This window comes from Perna viridis, chromosome 1 (assembly GCF_037379345.1).
Source record: "Perna viridis isolate PV_CMFRI_1.1 ecotype Kerala chromosome 1, ASM3737934v1, whole genome shotgun sequence".
In the NCBI taxonomy this organism is placed as follows: Eukaryota; Metazoa; Mollusca; class Bivalvia; order Mytilida; family Mytilidae; genus Perna; species Perna viridis.
In genome coordinates this window covers 11067547-11094499 of record NC_142445.1, presented here as the reverse complement: position 1 = coordinate 11094499, position 26953 = coordinate 11067547, and the positions used below count along the sequence as shown (strand labels likewise).

General features: G+C 33.2%; 3 protein-coding genes across 3 annotated transcripts in view; all 3 read right to left on the bottom strand.

Moving 5' to 3' along the window:
* Nucleotides 1–26953, bottom strand: part of LOC148627231 (uncharacterized) — a gene marked incomplete in the record, with an annotated part of 44071 nt that overhangs the window by 12467 nt on the left and 4651 nt on the right.
* LOC148627233 (fibrinogen-like protein 1) lies at nucleotides 5576–9003 on the bottom strand. The gene is made up of 4 exons (XM_088569941.1): nucleotides 8762–9003; nucleotides 7973–8055; nucleotides 7429–7597; nucleotides 5576–7172 (listed from the first exon to the last, which is right to left on the bottom strand). The coding sequence occupies exons 1-4, from the start codon at nucleotides 8910–8912 to the stop codon at nucleotides 6793–6795; spliced, it is 783 nt and encodes a 260-aa protein (XP_088426067.1). The 5' UTR covers nucleotides 8913–9003; the 3' UTR covers nucleotides 5576–6792.
* LOC148627232 (uncharacterized) lies at nucleotides 17650–26762 on the bottom strand. Its single transcript, XM_088570002.1, has 9 exons — nucleotides 26728–26762; nucleotides 25977–26055; nucleotides 25384–25401; nucleotides 24769–24783; nucleotides 22728–22800; nucleotides 22248–22349; nucleotides 20353–20367; nucleotides 18075–18170; nucleotides 17650–17690 (listed from the first exon to the last, which is right to left on the bottom strand). The coding sequence occupies exons 3-9, from the start codon at nucleotides 25384–25386 to the stop codon at nucleotides 17674–17676; spliced, it is 321 nt and encodes a 106-aa protein (XP_088426128.1). The 5' UTR covers nucleotides 25387–25401; nucleotides 25977–26055; nucleotides 26728–26762; the 3' UTR covers nucleotides 17650–17673.

The window sequence follows — 26953 nt, the reverse complement described above, 5'->3', positions numbered from 1 at the left end:
AAGATAAAAATAAACAGTTATTTCTTTATAACACGATCCCTTTCCATTACATCTGTTGAAATTTTTTATCCGCATTCGTCAATGTCCACATGCATCGGGCCGTGTATTTTGTCACAATCTACGAGAATTCTTGAATAACTTGCATCTTCATTTAGCATGCATATGATATTGTTATTATAGTCTGATACTAACAAGTCACCGTAATTATAAACTGGTGCACGGTGCATAAACTGGTAAATTCGGCGTTAGGTATTTTCCCCTTATTGTCTGCTACAATCACTTGGTCACTTTTACAACAAGTCGCAAAGTAACCATGTCTTGTTTTGACTTTATTTTTGTAAGAATAACGTTTTGCAAACACGATTTTAGGCTTGTAAGAAAGAAAAAGTTTATTTCCAGTGTACGCCTTTCAATCAATTGTCATTTGACCGATAGAGACTTCCTAAGTTGTTTGTGATAACCCACGCTGTAATGCTGTTAGATCCAAAAATATTTGTGAAAGTGCTATTTATTTGGGCTCTCCTCTGTTTGGGGGCAAGGACATCCGATACTGGTATTTGAAGATCTATCACGTTTTCTTCTAATTCGACTTTACAAGTTTCAATCTGAAGTGCCCCAAATATATCTCTCAGCTTTTGTTTCGTCGTAAGCTTTCTTCATAAACTTAATTTGCGATATGGTTAGAGTGGACGTAATAATAGGCTCTACATTGGAAAGACACCTATCAATCTGTGCCCGGATCAGTCGCGAGTGTTCAAAAAGGTCGATATGAGAAAGCGTCGAGTCGGATAATATTTTATCCGAGGTTATTGCCAGACTACAAAGCGACAGATGTTTGGTTTCTTGGTTCTTCTGTCATTTCTGCCGTGAGTTAAGTTAATATTGCAATCCTTGTACCTTGAATAATCTTTTAAAACGGAGACCATCTTAATTAATTCAAATTCTATGTTGCTTTAACTAAATTTACCTCCTGCAATTACCAAATATAAGCAATGGTGTAATTGTGTTATCCAAGAAAACACACACCTGTAATACAAAATGAGAAAGCTAAAAGATCTTTTTATATCGTGACTAAAAGTCAGTTGGCATATTAATTTTAATCCCGGCTGTCTATATTGATAGCGGGTACGTGCTTGTCCGACTATCTCCTTCCTCTGTTTTTAAGCTACTACTTTTAAATTTTGTTGGATGCTTATACACATAATGGAAACGTGAATGGCAAAAAGAGTTAGAATTTATTAATAAAAAAAGAAATAGAGATAGTCGAACTTGGCAGCTTTAATACCCATGATAGAGGCGTGCAGGGTTAATGAAATTTTGGATATGCTCTACACGTGTTTCAATGGGTATTACCTCCCATTGTCAGCATTTGAAACAAATACATAGGAAGTTCAAAAATTAACACTCAAAACTAAAAATCGAAATAGGAAGCCAAATTCAGCACCGAAGAATTCTACCAAATATTCAAAGGAGCAGCCTCATTATTCTAGCCTCATGTTTAATAGAAGGAATACTGCATCGGTATTTTAGGGATTCCAATTTTTTTTCGCCGCTGCACTACTGAAACTTAATTAATAATATACAAGATAGTTATAAAATATTGCAAAGTAGTAGTTTGAAAGTAGCAGTTCTAATCTTTCATTGAGTAAAAACGATTACATTTTTGAGCTGTAGCTTTGAAGTTTTGTAGGATGTTAATACACGTAATGGAGATGTCGAGATCAAATGATTTTGATTTTTAGAAATGTAGTATATAGCATTTTGTACCAAGTTTTAAAATTATGTCTCATGAACTGCCTGAAAAAAGTTTTAATCTGATGTCCTAATCATATTGAGAAATATTCTGTTTCTGAAAAGGGTTTATAGACGATGGATTTTAAAAGTATCACCAATATATCTTGTGTACTGTTTTGAATACTGATCTTACCAACTTTGCCTGATGGAACAATCAACCATAATGGGAAATGGAGGTTTAGCACGCTTTAAGCTCGTTCCCGTCTGATTACTCACTTTTGTTTCATAGTCTACGTGAATAGTTAGGCGAGGAACAACTTATAAGCGCGTTATAAAATCTGGTTTAACCAACTATTTCGATTGGAAATTCCTGTACCAAGTCAGGGCCATTGCGGTTGATTCCAACTTTCCGGGTTTTGCCTTCTGCCATTTGTTATATGGATGTTCCTTCTTTAACTGTTAATTTGACAATTGCATGGAATTTTTGCCAAGGATCAGTTCGCTAATTTTGCTCTAGGCTAACGTTCCCTATTGTTGATAAACTTAGTTTTTTCATTTTCTTGAATGTTAATTGAACTTAATTTCTGCATACTGCTAAACTTTAAAGTAAACCTCAAAGCGAGGAATGGACCATTGTACAGTTTATAATGCATAACATGCAAAAGTTTGCAGAAATAACAAAACAACACATATATAGCCGAAGACGCATAATTCCATCGGTAACTAAGCAGGCAATCAGAACTCCGTACAGGAGTTGCATAGACACGGAGCACAGTTTGAATGAGTGTAGGCGTCTCTAAAAATACAAAGATTTCTAATAACAACAATAGCGAGACAAATACTGTTTAAAACATTACATTAAATGGTGATAATTACGACTTTATGATGTATAAAAGTAACTTGTTTAATGTCGAATTTAACAGCATGATGGAAGTTTTGGCACGATTGTTGCGGCGACAAAAATGATAAAATAACAGTTCATCAATCTTATTTATCAACAAAACATATACAGTTGTGATTTATATCTTTATTCATATGTATGAAAACACTTTTACATTATTTTTTTGAATTTTCCTTCCGCTTAGCCAAATATTTCCTCAGTCATCCACTCCAATATGAGTAGAATAAGTTATCCTATTGTTAGTATTATTAAGAAGAGTCCGTTTTAATTGTCTAAACTCTGATGACAAGTAAACAGTATGGTAAACAGTATGATTATTATAGTTAGCCACTAGAATATGTCCATAATTGTTTGTTGCTAATGAATTAAAGCCTGTGGTTATAATTGAAAAAAACTTGAACCATTGGCCTTGACATCTTGAAAAACGGATTGAAGACTCGGGTGCTCAATTGTTCTCACCATTTCCCCAAGATCGTTGATTTCATTTAATATATTGTTTTTCAATTCAAATACGACTAACTTTCCACCATGAAGGAAACAAACGTCCAAACAGTTTTCTGTAGCGTAGCTAGTTTTCTTATGTTTATTTAACTTGCTAGCACGGTTTTCATGCCATAGCTATATGCCATCTTGTGGATTTTGTAAAATGGTGCACTGACTGTGTCGCCATATTGGTAAATACAAAAAATACCAGTTTTTATATTGAAAATTTCGATATGCTGTACACGTGTTTCAAGGAGTAACCTCTCATCGGCAGCATTAAAATCAGGTATGTAGGAAGATGATAATCAAAATATTAGTTGTATACAAGAAGTACTCATAACCAAATTTATCGAAAGAGGAAGCCAAATCCATCACCGAAAGGTTCTACCATATGCAATGCAAGGAATGAAGCCTCAGTGTTTTACGTATTTTCAAATTTGGAAGATTTCATAAATAGGTTAAATAAAATGTGATATTATTCGGGGTCAAACAAGTCTGACTATTTGGTTGGTGAATAAGATATTTCCATTTTCATGATAACACTGAAGTAAGTTTTTTTGTAATAATTCAATTGCTTTTACAAGACTGCATTCTTTATGATATGTAAGTCATCAGTTCTGCTAATTTGAGTATCGCTGTACAGTCATGCTTGCTGTGATCTTGATCAGAACAGAGCAGACAAGTTCATTACTTGGTTTGCAAAAATATGAAGTTCTTTGTTATGTTTGGTGCATAACTGAATTTCCGATTTCAATGAAATTTTTTAATCAGGAACGGTAAGATATTCGATTTTGTGTGGTTTTTTTTATTGCTTTAGCCTCATGGGATATTCTTCACAAAGGTTGCGAATAAGCACACCTAAATACAGGCATTAAGCAATACCACGTTCCTCGTCCTCGAATAGACCACACACTTTGATCGGCATATCATTTTCCTGTTGAAATTTGTTTGCTGTAAAGTGGGTTTAACTTGAAACTGTTTATACCTTCCTCGTCAACAGATATCCGGGTCCCACATAAAGGACAATCGAAAGAACATTCATCAACAATTAATGTTTTGAGACATAGAGTACAAAACACATGGTAGCAATTCAAAGTCTTGGCTCTGTATAACACGAAAGACAAATGCTACATCTAGAATCCAAACCCAAGACACCACTTACTGCCATTTTTTAAAAATTGTACAGTCATGTCAAAAAATGTAAGGGAACAAAAGGGGATAAATGTACCGCATTGCTGATTTTGGTCTCATTTTGAAGATCTGACTATACAAGACGCTTGGATTAATGAGTCCAACAGCGCAATTTTCGAAATGTTAAACGTCAAAAGCCCATAAGAGCGTCAAGTTTGAGTATTTTTGAAAGTTCTTAGTCACATAATTTAGTGTCAGAAATTGTCCTCATTTTGACATTTCAAAGATAGAAAAACGGTTTTAATTCTTCTTATCCTATTTACAAAATATGACTTTTCTCGAACTTCTTTGCTGCTTTTAGACACAAGCAGCGTGCATAAAAAGAGGAAATTTCTTATTTTGTAACTTTTAAATATGGTAAAACTAATTAAAAGTGTAAAGAAGATATATATATATAAATCATTAAAAAAATGTGCATTTAGAGATGAAATTGAGAAAAGGATACAAACATACACTTAAAATATCAAAGTCAAAATTTTTACTCCATTTTGTTCTTAATTTCCTATTGTACATGCACACATTTAAATTTTAAATTTACAAATTTTTTTCCAGTGTTAGGAATATTATAACTAAGAGAATTAAGAATACCCATATACCTGTTATTAAATAGATTAGCTAATCCGAATAATGCAGTCGTTATATTCCGCTCACTATCGATCGCTACCTTGTATGGCCAGTGGCCGATATAGGGCGCAGAATTATTCGAGTTAGAGAATAGCAAGACATCAAAATTCCGCTTTACCACGCTGCTCGAAACAAGATTTGAAATAAAAGTAATTACTTTTAACAGAGACTTTAACATAAACCCTCTGCATTCAAAGACACTGATCACATTGATTTCCCATTTCTAAATATTGTAACTGTTATTTCAAACATAAATGATGAAGTTTCTGTTTAAGATAGAGACATTTATATTGTAAAGAAGTTCTAGAAATGGAAACGACACCATTTCTTCGACCAATTCAAGGCAATTGTGATTAATATTTGATTAAATGTGGCCTTCAAACCCCTTACTTTCTATTTTAATGCTTGTTTGTGACATTTCGAAGGATTTATATGAACTCTTCCTTGAAAGGTTTAAAAATTTTATGATGAACACAATTGATATGTGTGCATGCGACACATCTCGGGTTGCCATTACATGAAAATGAACGTTATTCATTTTTAATTTTTCAATTAAAAACAATAAGCAAAAACATTCATTTAATACATTATTTATCATTTACGCACTTGTATCTTTTTACAAATTTATACACAAGTCTATAATTTCAAAGAATATTGTTTATTAACTATACTTAGCTATACACAAAGTAGTATCGCGTGATTTCGGTAGTTATCGAACTACGCCGCTAGATTTTACAAACCAATTTGTTTGTTAACGCTACACATGCAAAATTATTTCACATGATGATTTCACACGAATTTCAGATGATTTTTACCTGCATTAAGCAAATAAACTTTGTGACAGAGTTCACGTAAAATTCAGGTGAATGAGCCTTCACGTGAAATTCGTATTAAGTGAATTTCACGTTAATATCATGTGAAGCTCGATTAACATTAATTTTACGTGAAAAATATTTGTCTCTGTACAGTTGCGCTTCTCTTAAATTGCAAGCGTATTGAATACCAGAGGGAAAATCCATGGACAAAACAAAGCCAAGAACGCAGGTCACATTAAACAAACGTATCCACAGAAACGAACACTACGAACCCAATTAAAACTGAAGTCGAACTAAGGTTAGCCGGAAGGGTGGACAATATGTCCTTTAAGTCTCGACACGTTAACTCTTGGAATTCATGAGAATCGGTAGTAACTCCCATTCAACAGCATTGGAGATGATTTTAATAGAGTAAAGACCAAGATCTTATCAGTAAAACATTTTACACATAAATACATTAAGACGCTTAACTATTTTCTACACTATTACAAGTTTTAAATGAATAGTAGAAAATTCGGATTACTATCCGTCACATCGATGCACAAGGAGGTAACAAACTAAATTCGAATCGGTGTTTGGTTTTGAATGCAGCCCCATATATATAAAAATTCTTACAATACATCATTCGTGCTACTCGTTGAAGGTCCAGTTAAATGAATGAGGAAATCTGAACATTTGGATAGATGAATGTTTTTTAATGAAATTGGTAACGAGTACTTCATATCGGTCAATGAGGTTATGGACTTTCTTGAATTAACAACCTCTATTCATTCACAACATAACCTTGTCCAAGTTGCCTTTTTGTAAGCCACTGAGCCTTAAAGCCCTATCAAGAAAATTAGTTTTTAGCAAAGCGTATGAATTGTGTAACAAAATCTCAATAATCTCATCTGGAGCAGCAGGCCGAAATGTCGCATTATCATGTAAATACATAAAGCATTATTCTGAGAGTGTCAAAATGATACATAAAGAAACTAGGTCGATAAAATGATACAACAAATGTTAAATTATACCAATTTACATCCCTTCTGTTCATATGTTTATCTAATTGTTAGACACCATCATTTGCGCGAACTTCATGGAATAACTATATCCTCCCCAGGAATACCAGTAAATTCCATCAAAGTAACTACCACTGGGTGTATAGGGTCCACCATAGTAATATTTGCCGGTAAGGAAGGCGTATGTACAGTAATTGAACCACCATCCTCCCTGTTGATGAACAGCACAGTAATTCCGGTCAGGTTTATCTTGTGTTGCAAATGCCATGTTATCATTATGGGACATCGAGTCACCAGCGTCACCAGAGTAACCACCAATTCTTAGTGTGTAGCTTGTTGAGTCTATTAATTGAAAATGACTGTATCGAGCGTTTTTGTTGTTTCCCGCCCAGTCTTGAAGATTAATTGTCAAAATCGTATTTCCTGTAATGAAAAAGTCAAGGTCATACTGGTAGTAAATATTATCACACACGGATGAATCCACGAATTAATAAAATGAAGAAGAAAATATACTTTCTTAATCGAGCGCTACATATCATTGGTTAATATTGACATGCGCAATGTTAAATAACTTACCGAAAACTTAGTCTTAAGTTCACAACTGCAATATTTGTTTGACTATTGAGACTCTTCGAAAATATTTGAATCTTTCTTTCTTACAGGTTACGGTTCAACTTACTCTGAATATTTGTGAGATAGTATATTTGGTTTAACCCTATCCAGTAATCACTTTGACTGTTACCAAATCCAGAGACATAAGACTGCCATCCCTGGCTGAAGCTTATTTGCGGGTCCATTCTTCTCAAGATTACATTATAAGAGTTGTTAACGTTGTGAATGCAGTAGATCTGGAATGAAGAATTTGTTACATTTGTAAGCAGTAAATATTTGCATTTTTGATGAAAAAAAAAACTTCCTTTATTTAACAAAGAAAAAATGTTATTAAGAAAAAAGAAAGAAAAAGCGTAGGTTGATGTTTATTTTATTGTTTTATCTCTACTATTGGTAACCTGTGCTTTGATACACTTTGATATTAAGTTAAATTAGGGAAATACAACAACAAAAACTGAATCAATAAAAGTACTCAATGATGTCAGACGCTGTCCAGCCTAATTTGTCTGTCTGATTTGTTTTTTTACGAGAAAAATAAAACTCAATGTCTAGTTACAATTAGAATGAGACAGCGGTTTTTTTATCCCTTCATACTTATATGTTCAGTTTACCTCAAAACTATAGGTTGAGTTCATCCATATCCTGTACACTCCATCCTTTGTGTATTCACCATACTTCCTTACTTCACCACAGTCTACATCAAAATGTATGTAACGTAATAACGGATGTATAATGATATAGACCAAACTTATTGAAAATTAGCTTTTATTCCATGATTAGAATTGCATTCTTAATTTCTAATCTTATACTTGTATTTATATATTTGTATTTTCACCCCTTAATTTCAAATTTATTTTACCATTTTTAAATATATTTTAATTTTGATAGTAACATCATGTTTGGTAGTGCTGCAATAAGCTCAATACTTTGAAGTTCATCCTTCTAGTTACAAAAAATATATTACAAGGTAAAATTGTAATGCATAGTAATCATAACTCTCTTATGTACATTGAAGTTAATCTTATTTCTGAAGAAAAATATAAAAAAAAATCAATTTAAAATCAAAATAAAATAAATAAATTCAACAATGCAAACCATTTTCACCATAATTGAAAATCCACAAATTTATCCGGAAGTTACTTTGCAATGTTTATCTTTTTAAATGTATTTGAACAAGCTTATCTAACCGTAACGTAATATGTGTGGAAGTAATGTAGTACAGCTGTACTCTCACATCACGATATAAATAAAAATGACGTGTGTTAGTGATAATTTATTTTGTCATTTAACAAATTAAAATCGTTAATATAAAAAGTCAATGAAAGGATTAAAAGAAACAAATAAATATGTAGTTAAGATAAACACATATCCATGAAATGGAGAACGCTGAATAGACATACCTCTGTATTTCTTGTTGTCCCATCTGTTAACTAGGGTTTCTAACTGCTTGTTGCTATTCTCTCTTCCCCATAAATATCCATTTGTTTGACACAAACAGGACAAACAGAAAAACAAACTTAAAGGTAAGAAATTTCTCAAAACGACATCCATATCAATGCGTACTGTCTTACATTTAAGTCATATGATAACAGATCAAACCAAATTTATATCAAAACAACTTCCTGTTAAACCCCACAAAATCACTTTAAATCAAATATTACCTTTTTGCCTTTATTTGGTTGTACGTATATAAATATGAAGGTTATTTGATTCATCTGGTTTAGAACCTAGGTGAAAGACCAAAACTCAAAAACGTATTTGAAGACTTTGGTCAAAAGGCTGAGTTTAAATTTATATTTAAACTATATTTAAATTCATTTGAGGAATAAGGATAATAACAAAATTACCGAACAATAACTCGATCCCTTATCAAGTCAAGTCCAAAATAAATGTGAAAAAATAGATATTTTACCAACTGAGCAGCTGATGCCGCAATGGTCCTGACTCAGTACTGCGATTTCAAACGAAATGGTGGGTAAAATAAAGGTTTTACAGCGCACTAAACCCCCCTCTTTCATTGCGGCGTGAATATACCAGTGGTGATTAAACAGCATTTGCATGCTATTGCTTTAAAATCGAAAAATTAGCACAAAGAACAATTTACAAAAAACAATCATTACTCATTATTTTAGAAGAAACTGAGTACAATATAAATCTAGCAAAATTGACATTACACCACCGGAGCAGCTGGTACCGCAATGGTCCTGACTTGGTACAGGCACTTCAAACGAAATGGTGGGTTAAATCTAGGTTTTACAGGGCGCTAAACTTCCCCTCTCCCATTGCAGCATGACGATAGTGATGATTAAAAAACAACAATCATTACTCATTGTTTTAGAAGAAACTGAGGACTGATTTCTAAAAAATAATTTGGTAAGAGACTTTTTAAGACGCATTTCTTCATATCCTTGATTCAGGAGTCTGTTACGCGGATATTTATGACGTTCAAGGAAATCCGAGTAGTTAGTACTTGCTCTAGCGTAGTGAATCAATTATGAAATATAAACACCATATGCAGGGATATAGCTGCACAGAAAAGGAAATTTTATTAAAATTAAAGTCGTCTCTTTTATCATAAATCTTAGTGCGAGTTGACCACTGTTGTCGAATTCGAGATGTAGGTAAAAAAAAGATGCAGAACAGGCTGTTTCGGGAGTCTCCAATATCTCGAGCTCTGATGGATATATTGACGGTAACCATTTACCAAAAGAAGGTACGTTGATGGACAATACATCATCAATATATCTTTATGTAAAGTTATATGATTTAGCATCTTTTAAATTTTTATTCTTTACAAGGTTCTTAAGGAATTCAGTCTCATATGAATATAAAAACAAATCGACCAGGATAGGAGTACAGTTAGTGCCCTTTGGTATGCCAATTTGTTGTTGAATAAAATAGCTCCTCCAAATGTGACAAATATGTTATCAATAAGGAAATCAAGCATATCGCAAACCTGCTTTTCTGTGTAGCACACTTTGCCTTCTACGATGTTTTAGAAAAGTATGTGGATTTGTAACCGAGGACAACATAAATTTTGAAATAGTTAAAGATTTACGAGATTTCGATTTTTCATGTGGTAATGTAGTGTGAAGAGTTGAGCAGTAAAAAAATTGGAGAGAAATAATTTCCGAAAAACTGCAGGATTTTAGGTTTTGAAGTTAGTCTTTAGAATGTGTCCACATATGATTAATGCCGCTACGAGAGTAGGAGGTATTTTAATAAGATTGCTGTCCATTCTTAACTGCAGACAATATCTTTGTAAGATGAACTGACATCTCCTTCGTGGAGCAAGATGAAGATCCAGTTATATACCTTTCTTTGTATGGATTCTTAAGGAGTTTGGGAATCCAATACAAGTAAGGTAAGTCCTCAAATTTTGTTTCGATGTTGAGAAAAGACATGAAGGACTTCTAGTTGTTTAGAATTTCATCTTTCTTTTTAGAAGTAGTACATTTGTATGTGGCACAACCTGGAATGTTACTATCATTGCCTAATTCTGTAATAAGGCAACTGAAGTAATGCGCTTTACAAACAAATACAATGTTGTTCGAAACTTTGTCTACACATTTTGATGACACATTTCTCATGTATCGTTCAATTGCCTCACGATCGTTGAATTCGGACTTGGGTCTTTTATCGACACATTTCTGGAGATTGTCAATACGATTCCGTACCAACGATTAGATGGCACGTATCCAATCTGACAAGGACTCGATTTCTGATTCTTAGTCCTTGTCTCTCTCTTTATCCATGATCTGGCATCCATTATAGTTTTGAAATTAAGTTTCCAATTAAGGCGCTGTGATTCTCCGAATTTTGGACCATGAGAAACTGAGGAGTTCATTCTCAATGATATTCAAATGTCCAGTGATGACATGGCCAGAAGGACTGTTATTAAAAAAAGAAGCACAGTCACATGTCAGAGGGGATTTTAAGTATTCCTTAATGTTTAGATTCTGCAATGTCTTTTTACTACTTATTATCTTAGTGTAGCTGTAAGAGACTATAGGAACAGATTGATTTTTGAAATATGGTGAAATTTTGGAAACTACCGCTTTACGATGAAGAATATTGCTGATGTTAAGAGCATCTATTCCTTTGTTGGAAAATGGGATGTGTATAAATTTCCGATTCTCACCGTGAAGAGGTTCAGATCTAACAGGTTTAAAGGACGGACTTTGGCCACGTCAAATATAATGCCGGACAACCTGTATTTCATCGAAAAGGGGTTGACATCCTTCCACGAGTCCGAAATATCTAAGATCTTTTAGAAGGGTGACTGGTAGTGAAAAAAGTTTCGTTCTTATGTAATGAACAAGTAAAGGTTATTGTAAACTAGACAGAAGGTTATTCTATCTGTCTGAAAGTGAATATGATGGGACAGGGTCGGGTGCATCTTTTTCCCTAGTCTTCCGACGTCTTTGGCAATGGCTACGTTTACTTCTTGGACAGGTGTTAAATAACGTCATTGCATTGATTTCACTGATACTTGTACTAGATAAATTCCCGATACCTATTATATTATTACTAAAATAAATTTGGTAAGAGACCTTTTGAGACGCATTTCTTCATACCCTTGATTCAGGAGTCTGTGCAGATGTTTATGGCGTTCAAGGAAACCAGAGTATTGAGTAAAGGATACTAACACTCAATTTCTAAATTATGAAAATCTTTTACAACTTTTACCTACAAAGAAGTAGGAACTCTATAGCTTACATCGACTCCAAAATAGCGTTTTTAAAAGAAAAAACATTATTCCCTTGACATGAAAAATTGTGTAAAATGCAATTTCTTACTCCAAGAAAAAAATGACACATCTAGATATAAATGCGTGGTACTTCATAGAGATTCGTCATACTTTTTACAAAACGATTCAAAATCATAAAGAAAAAAGATATTGTCAAAATGCTGGAAGTTTTTTATCGACAACATATTTTTTCAGTAAGGTGGACGCATTTTTCAACAAACCTTTGGCATTCCAATAATAACAAATTGTGCTCCTCTACTGGCTGACAAATTGTGCTCCTCTACTGGCTGACAAATTGTGCTCCTCTACTGGCTGACCTATTCCTTCACTGTAATGAAGCTGACTTTATAGCTGATCTAATCAAAAGGAAGGAACATCGTTTAGCCAGGTCCTTCGATCTCAGTTTCGGTCATATAGATGACGTATTATTGGTAAAAGATCCTACTACAGACGCTGTGAAGACAGCCTCATATATTGACCTACACTTAGAGATCAATGTAAAAGGACAAACGTTGACTTTTCAAAACGTATCGTCAAGTTTCCTTTCATCTGTGGCAACATCCCTTCAGAACCTGCGTCTAGAATGCTCATATTACAACTCCTACGTTAAGCCAGAGCTTGCCGTTACTACGCAGACCTTTTGTATCACGCTAGACTTCTTACAATTAGCCTTCTGGAACAGGGTTATGTTGCTACAAGATTGAAATCATCACTTCAAAAGTTTTATGGTCGTCATCGTGAACTCATGGATCGTTACGGTGTATCCATATGCACCATGAAGACTGGTTTGTTCAACGTGTCATAGTTTTTTTTCCTTTTTCGTCTACCCAGGACTTGACTTGTTTTTATCCTAGGAGAAATTACAATTCAATTTTCCCTAGAATCGAGGGTTTCAAATCCTACTAAATTTCAATCTGTCCTATAACATATATATCTTTTTCATTTTTTACTATAAAAGTGATAGTGATCATATAAACAAAGTGTAAACCGAGAATTCACATATTTGAGCTTAATGTTAAAGTTAAACCAGGCTTTAAATATTGAGCTAAATCTGGAGGGACGGTTTGCTCTAAAAGGGAAGGTGATTTTCTGTCAGTTGTGGAAAAAAAAACATATACAATCAAAAACATGCATACTTAGTCAACAGCATTCATGATTTATAGTAGTGTCATGCTCGAGACATGGCAAGGAAAGGGGTTGGATGTTCAAATGGTTGTGTTATGTATGACGAACTAATCAGGCTGAATAAGGTTCACTCAGTATTAACCTCCTGGGGATGGGGGTAGTGGACATGGAATTATAAATGATGTACGTTACAACGCCTAATTATAATAGCTCTTTGGGTATCAGTCAAGGTCAATCAGGGGACAGGAACAATCTTCAGCCTCATAAGAACATGAACGGGATTATAAATTCATTTATGACTTACCAGAAAACTAGACATTGAAATTCTACAACAGAGGTGTGTTTTGCAATTTCCTAGATTACTGTTTGGTCATGAATGTAAAGAGATTGTCGGGGAGTTGGCTACTATTGCTGAAGAAAAATCAACAAAGAAATAAAACTAGACAGAGTAGTCGGTCTATTTTGTCCCCTCCATTCCTAATCTTCCGAGTGTCCCCAATTTCGATTATTCCAAAAACTGATCCAGCAGCGAATTTCGAATGATCCATAATCTGTCATTTCTTCATAATAAATCTGACAACGACTATATTGATAGGGAACACTGTAAAGTTAAATATTCAAGTATAGACAATGCTGTAAATATCATTCAGTGTCTTAGCAAAATATTATATTAAATCGGCATTTAAAATAAATTTTATGACATTCGTCTAGAGAACTCGATCTACGAAGTTCAAATTTGAAATTATGTACTACTTAGAAAAATATCTCACGATGGGTGCCTCTGTTAGCTGTTCTTTGTTTGAATCTTTTTCAATGGCTTTACATTGAAAATATCTTGAACTACTTAAATGACTATTTGCTGTGTTCAAAAGAGGGAAGTTTTGAGTGTAAAAGCACTTTAACCACCTTTCAGAAGAGTTGCAGTTTAGGGGGGTAGGCATTGGGTCCCTTAAGCGGATGAGAAAACCGTAGATTATACAGAGGTACTGACATTTTGGGGGAGAATTTGACACCAAGCCGTTGGTAATGAAGCTTTGGCGAGATAAGATTGAAACCTTGTGTAACAAACTATTTTCTTGTCTAAATTGTTAAAAATCATACTCCGTGAATTGCAATCTTTGATAGGCATGATAATTTTGCGTGTCAAGGTATCGTTCCAGGTCGAGCAGCTTAATTGACGAAACAAGTAATGTGATAAACCTCAGCATAAAATCAGGGTTACACAGTCTATGAAAGAAGACATTAGAACTTAGCTATCATTTCTGGACAAATAGAATGAAACTACGCTCTTCTGGATCAATTTTGGTCTTATAATGACCAGTTGCAACCGTTCAGTGATAGCGCGGGTATTTAAGATATAGGGTTTGGTATTTATTTCAATGGTGGGTGGCACAGGAGAATTTGCCATATTCTTGGTTTGAATACTGATATTACATTTCTTGAATTATTCGTTGTAGTAATCGCATTGAACATATGGGGACAACATTTAAAAAACAAGAATGTTATTTTCAAAATCGATAACATGGCCTAGTCACAATTATACGAAATAAATCCTCGAAATCCCCAAGAGTGATAGCCCTTGTCAGAAAATTGGTTTAGAATTTGATATTTTGTGAAAACCTGAACATATCCCGAGATGTTTGAATTCTGATTCTCTTTCACGTGGTAAATTTAAAAAATTCAGAAGAATGTGTCCCACAGCAGACATCAATAGCAGTGAAATTTCGTTCCAATTCTGAAAGTTTTACATGAGTACAGAATTTGCTAGTTAATTTTTCTATGTTGTCTAGTACCTGGAAACTTATGAAATAGCAGTAGAGTCTTACATTCAGTTTCGGTTACTTGATAATTTGGATGATTTGCGGCCAAATCCTATTGACAATTGGGCGAAGTTCATAGCATACCTTTCTTACAAAAACAACTGTCAGTTTCTAAAGTGACCACTTACTTGTCAGGACTGAGTTTTGCCCTCAAAATACGAAACATAACAGATAGTGTAAAATCATTTTTCATAGAGAAAATGGTTGAGGGGCTCCGACGGAATAAATCACGAGAAGCTGATGCTAGGTCACCAATTTCTCTAGCGTTATTAAATCGCCTAATCAGCGCCCTAAACAAAGTATATTTTACCCGATACGAACGGGAAATGTTTTGTTTTGCTTTTTCATTTGCTAAATTCTTTTTGCTAATCTGGTCCGAAAGAAAGAATATCGTTTGGCTAGATCATTCAGTCTGTCTTGAGATAAAGGATACTACATACACTGTGAAGTCAGCCTCATATCTTGACCTACACTTAGAAATCGATGGTAAAGGAAAACTATTGACCAAACTTTACGACAAACGTGATGACTTTTCATTCAAAATTGTCAACATTCCTTTCATCTGTGGCAACATCCCTTCGGCTCCTGCGTATGGAGTGTTCATATCACAACTCATACGTTATGCCAGACTTTTTGGTTCGCGCTAGAACTCTAACAAATAGACTTCTGGAACAGGGTTATGTTGCTACAAGATTGAAGTTATCATGAACTCGTGGATCGTTATGGTGTATCCATCTGCACCATGAAAACTGATTTATTCAACAGGTCATAGTTTTCCTTTCCTCGTTTGTCTATACCGGACTTGACTTTTTATGAGCAACCCGGCGGGTGTTTCTAGAAAAGCAGAGGACGCTTACCCTACCGGTGCACCTGGTCCATACTCCCAGTTTTCAGTGGAGTCCGAGTAACTCATTTGCTTTTGTTGCTTTGTGTGTATGATTTTAGTTGCTGTATGTTCTTTGTTGTGTATGTCTGTTTTCCATGTCTGGTCTTTGTCCCTGGATTATATTCTTTTGATTATCACAGTGTCTGTAGTATCCTTTATCTCAAGTTCTTTTGGGTAGATGCGATGTATCAAATCCCCGAAATCAGGATTGTTTAAAGATAATACGTCATCTATATAGAGGAAACTGAGATTGAATGATCTAGCCAAACGATATTCTTTCTTTCTGATCAGATCAGCTATAAAGTCAGCCTCATAAGAGTGAAGGAATAGGTCAATATCAAGTGGACACGGATACGTGGAATACCATGGTATGCCCTCATGGCCGCCGCAGTCGAATAGGAGCTAAAATATGTACCCCAACTAATCTTGATTCAGCTAGGTTAGAATGATATTGGGGATAAAAAATCATGTGAATTGATTAATGACATGCCGATATTTTGCATCTTTGTCTCTCAAAATATTTGGAATTACATACTAATTAGGCGATATTGGCACGTCACCGTAGGAAAGAGAAAAAATATTGAAAAAGTCAGTTGTTAAGTAGGGGGATTATGTGAGTATGTATAGACCCACTGGTATAAGGGTCCCGATCTTTTCCACTATTTTACGTCGGATCATATCAAAGTCAGCGACTTTTCCACGTTACCTTGGGAAGTCAGTTCGGTGAAGACTATCTCATGTAACCGTGAGTAGCCGGGGCGGGCGGCTAATCTGATACCAGTTTGTTATCACCGTGTTTAAGTATACTTTTAGCTTGTATGAAATATAAATGTACGTAGTTAAGCTAGTAAATTGTTTAATTGCTGCTCTTCCTTGTCAACCAGGGTGTTCTAGGATAAAGTGTAAAAGAGCAGGACATTTGTCCTCTCTTGGTGATTTGCTTTAGTAAGAGGAATTTGAGCATTCTTTGATACCAAAGGCGCGAAGACTTGCTCTATATATTTTGGTATTCTGTTTTTTTTCGTGTCATATATCGTCATCCTGATTCGACTGTGGCCGTTTAATCCACTTCATATCTTGTTGATTAGCCAAATATTTTAATTGTAATTAAAATAATGTTTATTATTTCATGTGAATGCGTAATTGAATGCATGAATGTTTATAGGAAACTTAATCGGCTCGGTGGTTCCGATCCCTGAAAGGTATTAACAAATATCGTTATAAATTTGTAGGTACTACGTACTGGTATAGCTAAATATCAATACATGTTAGAAAGCCTTGCATAAAAGTTAATGTATCTAAATTTGGTAATATAACATTTTTGGTTAACCTATTAGTTTGCTAGCTAGGTACAGATTTCAGACGGGCTTGTCTCGGCATATACCAAATTTTCCCCTTTTGTTATAAGAGCTGGTACATCACAAAATGGTATTGTAACCAGCACATTTTCTGTATAAACTTTCATCTTTCAGACGAAAGGATATAAAATGAGGCCACTTGTCCCATCGAAATCTGTCATTCTGTATCGACCGTGGTGACAAGTATTTATGGCCTAAGAACTTCTGGTGGGAAAGTATCTTCTGTATTAGCCACTTAGTTGCTAATGCCTTGAAAACTGTTCGCATGGTGTTGACATATGAATTTACCTTAAGTCAAAACCATCGCAAATAGCATATATCATGACCAGTAGAGGAAAACTATAACAGATAATATTCATATTTTATTATTTTTTTATTTCTTCCCTGTTCCTAAAATATATTAAAACAATAATTTAAACTTCAATTGCAATTTAAAGCGACTTATGTATTGATTTAAGTAGCAATTGCTTAAATAAATGTTATGAATTTTCATTCTTGCCGGTGTATCTGGTCCATGCTTCCAGTTTTTTGTGGAGCCCGAGTTGCTCATTTGCTTTTGTTACTTTGTATGTATGATTTTAGTTACTTTATGTTCTTTGTTGTGTATGTATGTTTTCTATGTCTGGTCTTTGTCCCTTGATTACCATATAACCTTGGTTCCCTTGATTACTCTTTGTTTACTATAACAGCTAAATGTTCGTAATTAAATTAATTGAAAAAATCATATCCTTAAAGTGTCCTTCCAAAAAAAAAAAAAAAAAAAAAAATACCCACCACACGAACCACAAGTAGCAGGACACATGCGTCTTAAAGTTGGGTCAGAACATACTGCAGGATTACAATTAAACAGAGTTGAGTCTTTACATAAAACTGCAACACAAGACCAAAACAAATAAAGAATATCATTTTTGCAATATCCTGAAAATGGTGTTGATAAATTCAGGTATATACGTCTATTTCAATGACGAAAAAAAAAAAAAACAAACAAACAAACAAAACAAGACGAAACGAAACAAAAAAACAAAAGAAAAAAACAACATAACTCCCTGTGCATCGAGTTTTGTATTAAAACCTATACGTTTCATTAGATATAAATTTTATTTTGATCATGATCTTCCTACATATTTGATTTGATTGTAATGCTGTTGATGAGAGGTTACTCCTTGAAATACGTATACAGCATCTCGAAATTTACAATGTATAAAACTTGAATTTTTGTATTTTAGATACTGTGATCATTATACTGATTTTCAAGACTGGGCTCTGCAGTTTACGCAAAATAAGGACTTGTTGCCAATAGATTAAGGTCGTCATGCTTAAAGTAGAAAGGTCGTCACTTCCCCTTAACTGACCGATATGATGTTTCAACATTACAAACAATAGCCATCTTTCATTGATGATTTTCCTCTTTCATCGAACTTGATTTTCAAATAAAAAATGTAGCAACACGAAGCAGAAACTACTCCCACGTTAAAATCACCTAGGTCACTCGCAATTTTAGGTGGTTTTGCACATTTTCCGTGTGTATTTTGCTTTATATTTTGTTGTTTGATCAATGAATTATTCGTCTACTGTCGGTTTGTTCTTTCGATATTACACAAAAGTTGTTCCGTTACTTATTCATACGTTGATAACTTAGATTTTTTGTAAAAAAAACCTATCGAACAAACAATGATTTTTCGGTATTTAACAAATCATATGTAACCATATTTTAAAGAAAATCATGCCTTAATTTCCTACTTTGACCTACCAAATCATGAACGCTAACTCTTGGAACGTGTCAATATTAAATACAATCTATATAAGCTCATCCCAAAAGTGTAACAACCAAATGAAAAACTAAGACTGAGTCAATTCCTGTCTGATACTTAAAGAGTATGGGAACCCCAAAAGACTCTTACTCAAATTTAATAGTATCTAAATAATGCATGATTTTATTCTTCAATTTCAGAGTCTCACTAATTACCCTTAACTAACTGACAAACATTAATACAGAAGAATGAGATTTGTTCCCAGCATGCATCGTGATTATGACGTATATGTGGCACTAATCCCTACCTGGTTCTATAATAATGTGCTTTATCTTAACATGTAGTCACACACACAAAAAAACCCAAAAAAATTGAAGTAGATTATATATATCCAAATAGATGTATAATGAAAAATAGATTAAAACTTGTTTTTAAAAAATCAACATTAGTGTAGAAAAATAAATACAAAGAATATTTAAAAAAAAATCAATATCATATATGAGATAGCGCATCAGTTAATCAGGCAAAAACAGATTTAAGTAATACTCAACTTTTAAAGCTCGTTTACCACAAAAAAGAAGACTAGAAAAAATTATAAAACAATTAATTTTCTTTTCGTTTAATATGCATTTGAATTTCCATATCTAGAATATTAAGCTCTTTAATTTGTAAAATTCTTTTTTCAAATATCTTTTATTTTGATATCAATTCAATTCAATTAAATGGTGTCTAAAAAGAGAAAGTATATTTATGTATTTTTGCATGATTGAGTAATGTAAATTGTAGATAAAATATAATACATCAGCTGTGTAAATGTATTGAATTTAGTATATACCATATGTGTTTACTAAATAATAGAAATGTAAACTTCACCAACATTTAAAAAAAACACAAACACTCTGATAATTTTAATTTGTGATAAACTGTACATTTTTCACAGGTTTAGGATTGTTTTTCAATACTACATGGAGGATTGTTGTGGATTCCTCTTGCCCGACTAATGCTTTTCAGGAATAGATCAGGTAGATCAAGATTTAATAATATATCAGATAGAGTGAATCATTTAATATATACTTGCACCCTGTAACCATAGGTTTAGCGCAATTATAATATTTAATTAAATAATTAAGTGGAACGAAGGAAAGTTATTGTATTATGTAAAGACTATCAATATAAGATAGGTTTTCATTTTGAATGATTGTAGAACAAACCTCCCCCAATTATTAATACTACAAGCAGATGTTTTAGACACTTTTTTTTAATTAAATATTAAAATCAAGACACTATGTAAAGCAACTTACGTGTAGATTGCGGCCCTGAAATATGCAAGTTATTCGACAATAAAAATAAAATTCTATATACAATTTTCATAAAAAAATATAAGAAAACCAAAATATAAAACATTGAACTTTGATTCGGTCGTTATTTACATTGATTCGTCATTGATTATTGACTTTCAATTTTTGAATATCAATGTAACAACATTTTGGAGAAATGTTTGTCAATAGTAATGCATAGCTAATTATAGCAAATGATATTCAAGTGAGCCAAGATTCGAGCGGAAATCGAAAGAATAAAATCCATTGATAAAGACTAAACATGGAAAACAGACACACACAACAACGAAAAAAAACATTATTTGACCAAAATAACACGAACAAAGACTCCACTCAAAACTTGAAAAACTGAGACCATGTAAACCCGTATGGTAAGCGTCCCCTGTCGTTCTAGAAACCAACGTGTTAATCGTTCATAAAAGTTCAAGTCCGGATTAAACGAAAGAAGGAAGGAAAACTATATGACTCTAATCAGTTCTAGAGGTGAAGTTGAATACACAATAACGATCCACGAGTTCATAGTGTCGACCATATAATTTTTGTAGTGATGATTTCAATCTTGAAGCAACATAACCTTGTTTCAGAAGCCTTATATATTAAGAAATCTAGCACGGTACATAAAGTCCGCGTAGTTACGGCAATGTCAGGAATAACAAATGAGTTAAGATATAAAAACTGCATACGCAGGTGCTGAACGAATGTTTCCACAAATGCGGAATGAAATTTCATTGCGTTAGTCGTATACGGTGTTTTCAGTTTTTCGTTTTCGTTTGGTACTTTTTTTCGTGGTTTTCGTGGATAGTGTTTAACCATGAAATTAAGATTCCAACGAACATTTTTTTCTGTTGATGAAAGATTGCTCACCTTAATATTTGTCATGGTCAAGTGACACGTGTAACCATATCGACATTACGTCACCCCGCCACTCTTACCGTTTAATTAAACAAAATATCAATTGTTTTTTAGACCCATAAAGCCTTAGGGCTCGTGAGTCGTGTAATGTCAGTTTTAATTAAAAAAAAATCGTAAGAGTGACGTTCGGTATTCTCGGATTTCCTCGTCTTTCTACTGACATCGGTTGTCGTAGAATTCGGGATTATACCACTTACCGTCTACTATTGAACAAGCAATGGCTCCTCAAGTTTTCATTTGAAAAAATAATTTTGACATACCGAACTTTTACTCGTAGTCCAGAAAATAGAATTGAGAGTCTGCATTTTCTGATGGATGTATTACAACTGTTTCATATGTGATTGAAACAGCTTATGACAAAGCCCTTTTTAATTGCAATGGAGTAAAACACCTGTTCACAAAAATACCATCTAATGTTTATATGCGTTAAATACTCACAGGATTGTCGATTAAAATTGTGTGCAAAGTCAGTAATAATTTACCGGAAATGCAGGGAAATTCATCGAAAATTTTATTGACCCACGAACCACTACTTAAAATGTTCAACGAAATGTCTTTTTTCCTCTTATCACAAAAATTGATACCCATAAATTAACCGAAACCATAGTCATTTTTGTCAATAGTTTTCCTTTACTGTGGATTTCTAAGCGTAGGTCACGAAATGAGGCTGGCATCATAGTATCTGTATTGTCCTTAATCTAAAGTTCTTTGGTAGATGCGATGTATAAAATTCCTGAAACTAGGATTGTTTAATGACAATATGTCATCTATATACCAGAATCTGAGATCAAAGGATCTGCCCAAACGATGTTCCTTCTTTTGGATCAGGTAACCTATAAAGTCAGTCTCATAAGAGTGAAGGAATATGTTAAAATCTCTCTAATTTGATTCAAACAAACTGATTCCAGATAAAGGTATTACATACAAATAAACATGAAATGTTTTACCTGCACTACATGAGCCACACGTCAAAGGACAATATTTTGCCAAGTCTGGTGTATTACATACGCTTGGATTGCAATTAAATAAATGTTGGTCTGCACAAGAAGCTGTAAAACATTTCTTTTTTTAATTTCAGAAATGATATTACATAACAAAGATAAAGTTGTGTTGTACTGAGGAATAATATCTTTACGCTTTGTTTTAAAATCTAAATTAAACATAAGATTGCCATTCTATTTTCTATTGGCGTATTCAGGTAATAATCAAAGTGAATGCTTGATAATCCATTTTTTGTTGTTTATTTTGTTTATTTGTGTGCTGTGTCACTGAATTTTCCCGGTTGCGCATTACAAACACTCCGAATTTCGTCTTTAACTTTTAAATAACTAAAATTCTTTTTTTCCGAAATATTCATTAAAGTATGTAGTATTAAGTTCAAATATAAAAAGCGATAATTAAATAAAAGTTAATAAAAGAATACTTGCGATGTCCAATGAAACACATCCAATCGAAATATTTGACGTTTGTTTCCGCAAAGTAAATAAGTCTGAGTGATAACTGTTAAAAATCATTTATGCTTTTATCGTTTTTCCGAAGTCTATATTTGTCCAAATAAAAAAAGAATTCTGCCACTGGATTGGTTCGTATTCAATACCAGGGCAAGCATTCGTATTACTCAATCAAAATTTAAAAGTTTTATGTATTCATTAGTAGATATTTCATATTTCTGTAGCACGACTATGTTGGGAATTATTTTACTTTAATTGTTAAGATATTGAATTGTACTTCAACGATACAAAGAATTACAGAAAATAGATGATGTGCATGTTATCATATGAACTACCTAATTAAAAGACAAATTAAATTATACTTTGATATCTTTAATAAATTTGATATCCCTTGATAATTTTTACAATGAGCTATTTTTTAGATATTCAAAACGTGTCTTTGGAAAAAAAGTTTTGAAGGAAACAAAAAAAATCTATGTATAATTAATTATTTTAAGTTGTTGTCACTATCAAAATAATGTTGGAAACGGAATAAAAACATTTCAATTTGCTTTAGCTTAAGCTGATTTTATTTCAATCGCTACTAAGTGAAAATGCCTTTACAATGTATGCGCCTGCTCCAAACTATAACCAAATAAGGACAAAACACTTTAACATTTAACAAGGCAATTATAGAATAAAGGGAGAATCCTGTGATACAAGCTCTTAAATGATACAGTGATTCCTTTAAAGCACCCCTTACAACTCATGAAATGATACATCAATTCATTTAAAGCGTCCGTTACAAGTTATGAAATGATAGAGTGATTCATGTAAAGTGCCCCTTGTAAGTTATGAAATGATAGAGTGATTCCTTTAAAGCACCCCTTACAAATCATTAAGTGATACAGTGATTCCTTTAAAGCGCCCCATACAAAAGTCATGATATGATACAGTAATTCATTTAAAGCGCCCTTGTTCTGATCACTTTACTAATTAAAGTTCTATTAAGAATTTAAGTAGTGTCTTTGTAAAAATCATGCAAAATCTGAAAAATTTGATACACCCGGAAATCAAAAGAAAGCAATCCAGGGACAGGGACCAAACATGGAAAACAAACACAACAAAGAACATTAAGTAATTAAAATAATACATAAAAAGTAACAAAAGCAAATGAGCAACTCGGACTCAACTGAAAATTTGGAGAATGGACCAGGTGCACCGGCAAGGTAAGTGTCCTCTGCTTTTCTAGAAACACCCGCAGAGCTGCTCATAAAAAGTCAAGTCCGGGGTAGACGAAAGAGGAGAGGAAAACTATGACACCACTTAATACCACATTTTGAAATAGTACAATGTGGTTCGTCATCGTTGTAGTCAAATGTATATCATTTAAAGTGATGAAACATTGTTTGAATACTTTAATATTGTCAGAATTTTTGTACTGGAATAGTTGGTATGCTGACTGAACGTGTGATTGGTTACTTTTGTTGGAATTGTCGTGGCACTATCCATACCAGATATGAACGTGATAGGATTCCCATCTGGGGACACCATAGCCTTAAAAGACAACAGTGTGTCCGGTCCGTTGTCAGGTTCGGATTTTTTTTATACTGGGCGACGTCCGAGCCAGTTTTTCTTTCATTCCTCTTGTTACAACAATTTAAATTGTATAACTTGGCTGATGATAACCTTAGGGACAAAATCCACCAGCAGCGGTATCGACACAGTGGTGAAAATTGAATGTTAATGCCTGTTTACTATGGCAAGTCAAACTAAATATCAAAAATAAAAATGTGTAGGCTTTTCACCCATGAATCACATTTTGCATGATTCTTAGCTGGAGTGCTGCTTTAACTAATGATAGAAACATATACAATTTGTTAGTATTTGTTATCAGTTCGAATGGATTTTTTTTTTTTTTTTCGAATAGTACTTCCTTGTCAACTTCAGCGCCTGCTTACTTAGATCACTTTCGAAATATATATATATAGATATATCAACAATCAGCATGTATTCATCAACTTTTACTTATACTTACTTTGACTAGTAATGGCTAAAAAATAATAAAAAAAAAATAATGTACTCTCCTTTGGCGGTTTTGGTTTTAAATACTTCTTACATACAACTTACGTTTGAAATTTTTACTTTTTACGTATCATGTTCTTATGCTACTGATGAGAGGTACATTTTATGGAATATATGACATGATAATTGTGGTAATTACTATAATACACAATTGATGATTCATCGATGTCTATGTGAAATAGCCAACGTGGTGTAATTATTAACTGTTAATGAAAACCATCCTTACCGATTTATTCCTGATCTTACATTATCACATTCATATGATTTGAAATATAATTCTGTTGTCATAATTGGAAAAAAACCTTGTATCTAGAGCACATATAGAGTACATAAAAAATGCTCATTGGCAGCAACGAATGGTAACTGAAAAGATCGCATTGAATGTAGATATTTCATAATTAGTACTAAGGTAGAATGAGCTTTCTTTTTATTTGTTTCTATGTTGTTTTCTTTTATTTTTTATGTCGTTAAAGTTGTTGGGATTATTAGATACTAAGACGTTCGCACAGGTGTGTCACCTGCTTTAGGACAGCATTTATTATACTTTCATTACACAGGATTTACCTACCATTGTTAGGTAAGCCACCTAAAATGTATATATAAAAATAAAATAAAGGAATAATTAATGAACACTCAGGCTGCATTCCTTATACCGTTCATGGTAAACCATTTTGGTGATCAATTAAATTTCCATTTCGATAGTTTTGGTACTTCTTGTATACAATTAGTTTTAGATCTTCCTATATATTTTATTCAACTGCTGCTAGTGAGAGGTTACATCATGAAACACGTGTACAGCATACCGATATTTGTAATATTAATATGGTTGGCATTTATGTAATTGAGTACAATTCGTAAAAATGTTGCATTAAACAATAAAACTGTAGTACCATATTTTATGTACAGACATAAGCTGCATCTACACCGAAGAAACGATGGAATCATGGTAAATGTTCCAAGTCTTCATTGCAAGGTTGTTAGCAGGTCTTATAAAGAACATGAGCTAAATATTTTACAAATAAAGAGTCTACCACAAAACAAATTGAAGAATGCTGTAACTGAATTAAAAGATTTTTTTGCCCCGTTTTTTTTTTGTGTGTAAATTTACCTTTTTATTGTGATATTGCACTATTGTGTATAAGCTCTTGGTGTCGTACATACCTTTTGTTTTACAACCTGTGTTACATATATCTGAATTACAACAACCAAGGTTACAATTCCCTATTGGGAGTACGGCACACTATAATGTTAAATAAAAATGAAATTGAAATTAAGGTTGAAATTGTGTGTATATATATATATTAAAACACTCAGATTATATAATGTAAATTTCGATATGCTGTACACGTTTTTCAAAGAGTAACCTCTCATCAGCAGCATTAAAATCAAATATGTAGGAAGATAATAATCAAAATACTAGCTGTATACAAGAAGTACTCAAAGCCAAAACTATCGAAAGAGGAAGCCGAATTCATCAACGAGAGGTTCTACCATATGCAATGCAAGGAATGAAGCCTAAGTGTTTTACGTAAATTTAAATATGGAATACTGCAAGATTTCATAAATAGGGTAGTTAAAATATGATATAATTAACTGAGTTGGTGAATTTAAGGTGAATATTTTATATTTTCTATCTATTAAATAATAGAACAAATGAAGTATAAGCAAAACTAATATAGCACACACAATAAAGAACATGAAATAACTAGAGAAGTCTAATTGTAAGAAGGCTAGCACGGTACAAAAGTTTACGTATTAACGACAAGCTCTCTCATAACGATTGAGTTGTGATATGAAAAATCCATTAGCAGAATAAAGAAGGGATGTTGACATAGATTCAAGTAAAGTTGACAATACGGAATGAAAGTGCATCACAGAGTTACGCGATAAGACAACATACCATATTACTAACCTGTGCCTTTTCCATACAAGTAACCTCCCACTCATTGCCATGATTCAAATTACTATTTGGCTTGTTTACATAAGAGCATAACTATAAGGGAAATACCATTTCATATATATGTCTTATTATTCCTTTCATTATATATTATTAAGATTTTATATCCATTTTGATTATATACAGACATAATATGTTTATAAAAAATGAAAATGAAAATATCAGGTAATAAAATAAAAAA

What these genes read in the sequence shown, in the direction of transcription:
- LOC148627233 (XM_088569941.1), bottom strand. Translation starts at nt 8,912, where the DNA reads ATGGATGTCGTTTTGAGAAATTTCTTACCTTTAAGTTTGTTTTTCTGT. An exon ending in ACTCAACCTATAGTTTTGAG is followed by an intron (nt 7,598 to 7,972) that starts GTAAACTGAACA and finishes TCTTCATTCCAG; the next exon opens with ATCTACTGCATTCACAACGT. An exon ending in CTATCTCACAAATATTCAGA is followed by an intron (nt 7,173 to 7,428) that starts GTAAGTTGAACC and finishes TTTTCATTACAG; the next exon opens with GAAATACGATTTTGACAATT.
- LOC148627232 (XM_088570002.1), bottom strand. An exon ending in GATGTGTTTCATTGGACATC is followed by an intron (nt 22,350 to 22,727) that starts GCAAGTATTCTT and finishes AATGTTTTACAG; the next exon opens with CTTCTTGTGCAGACCAACAT.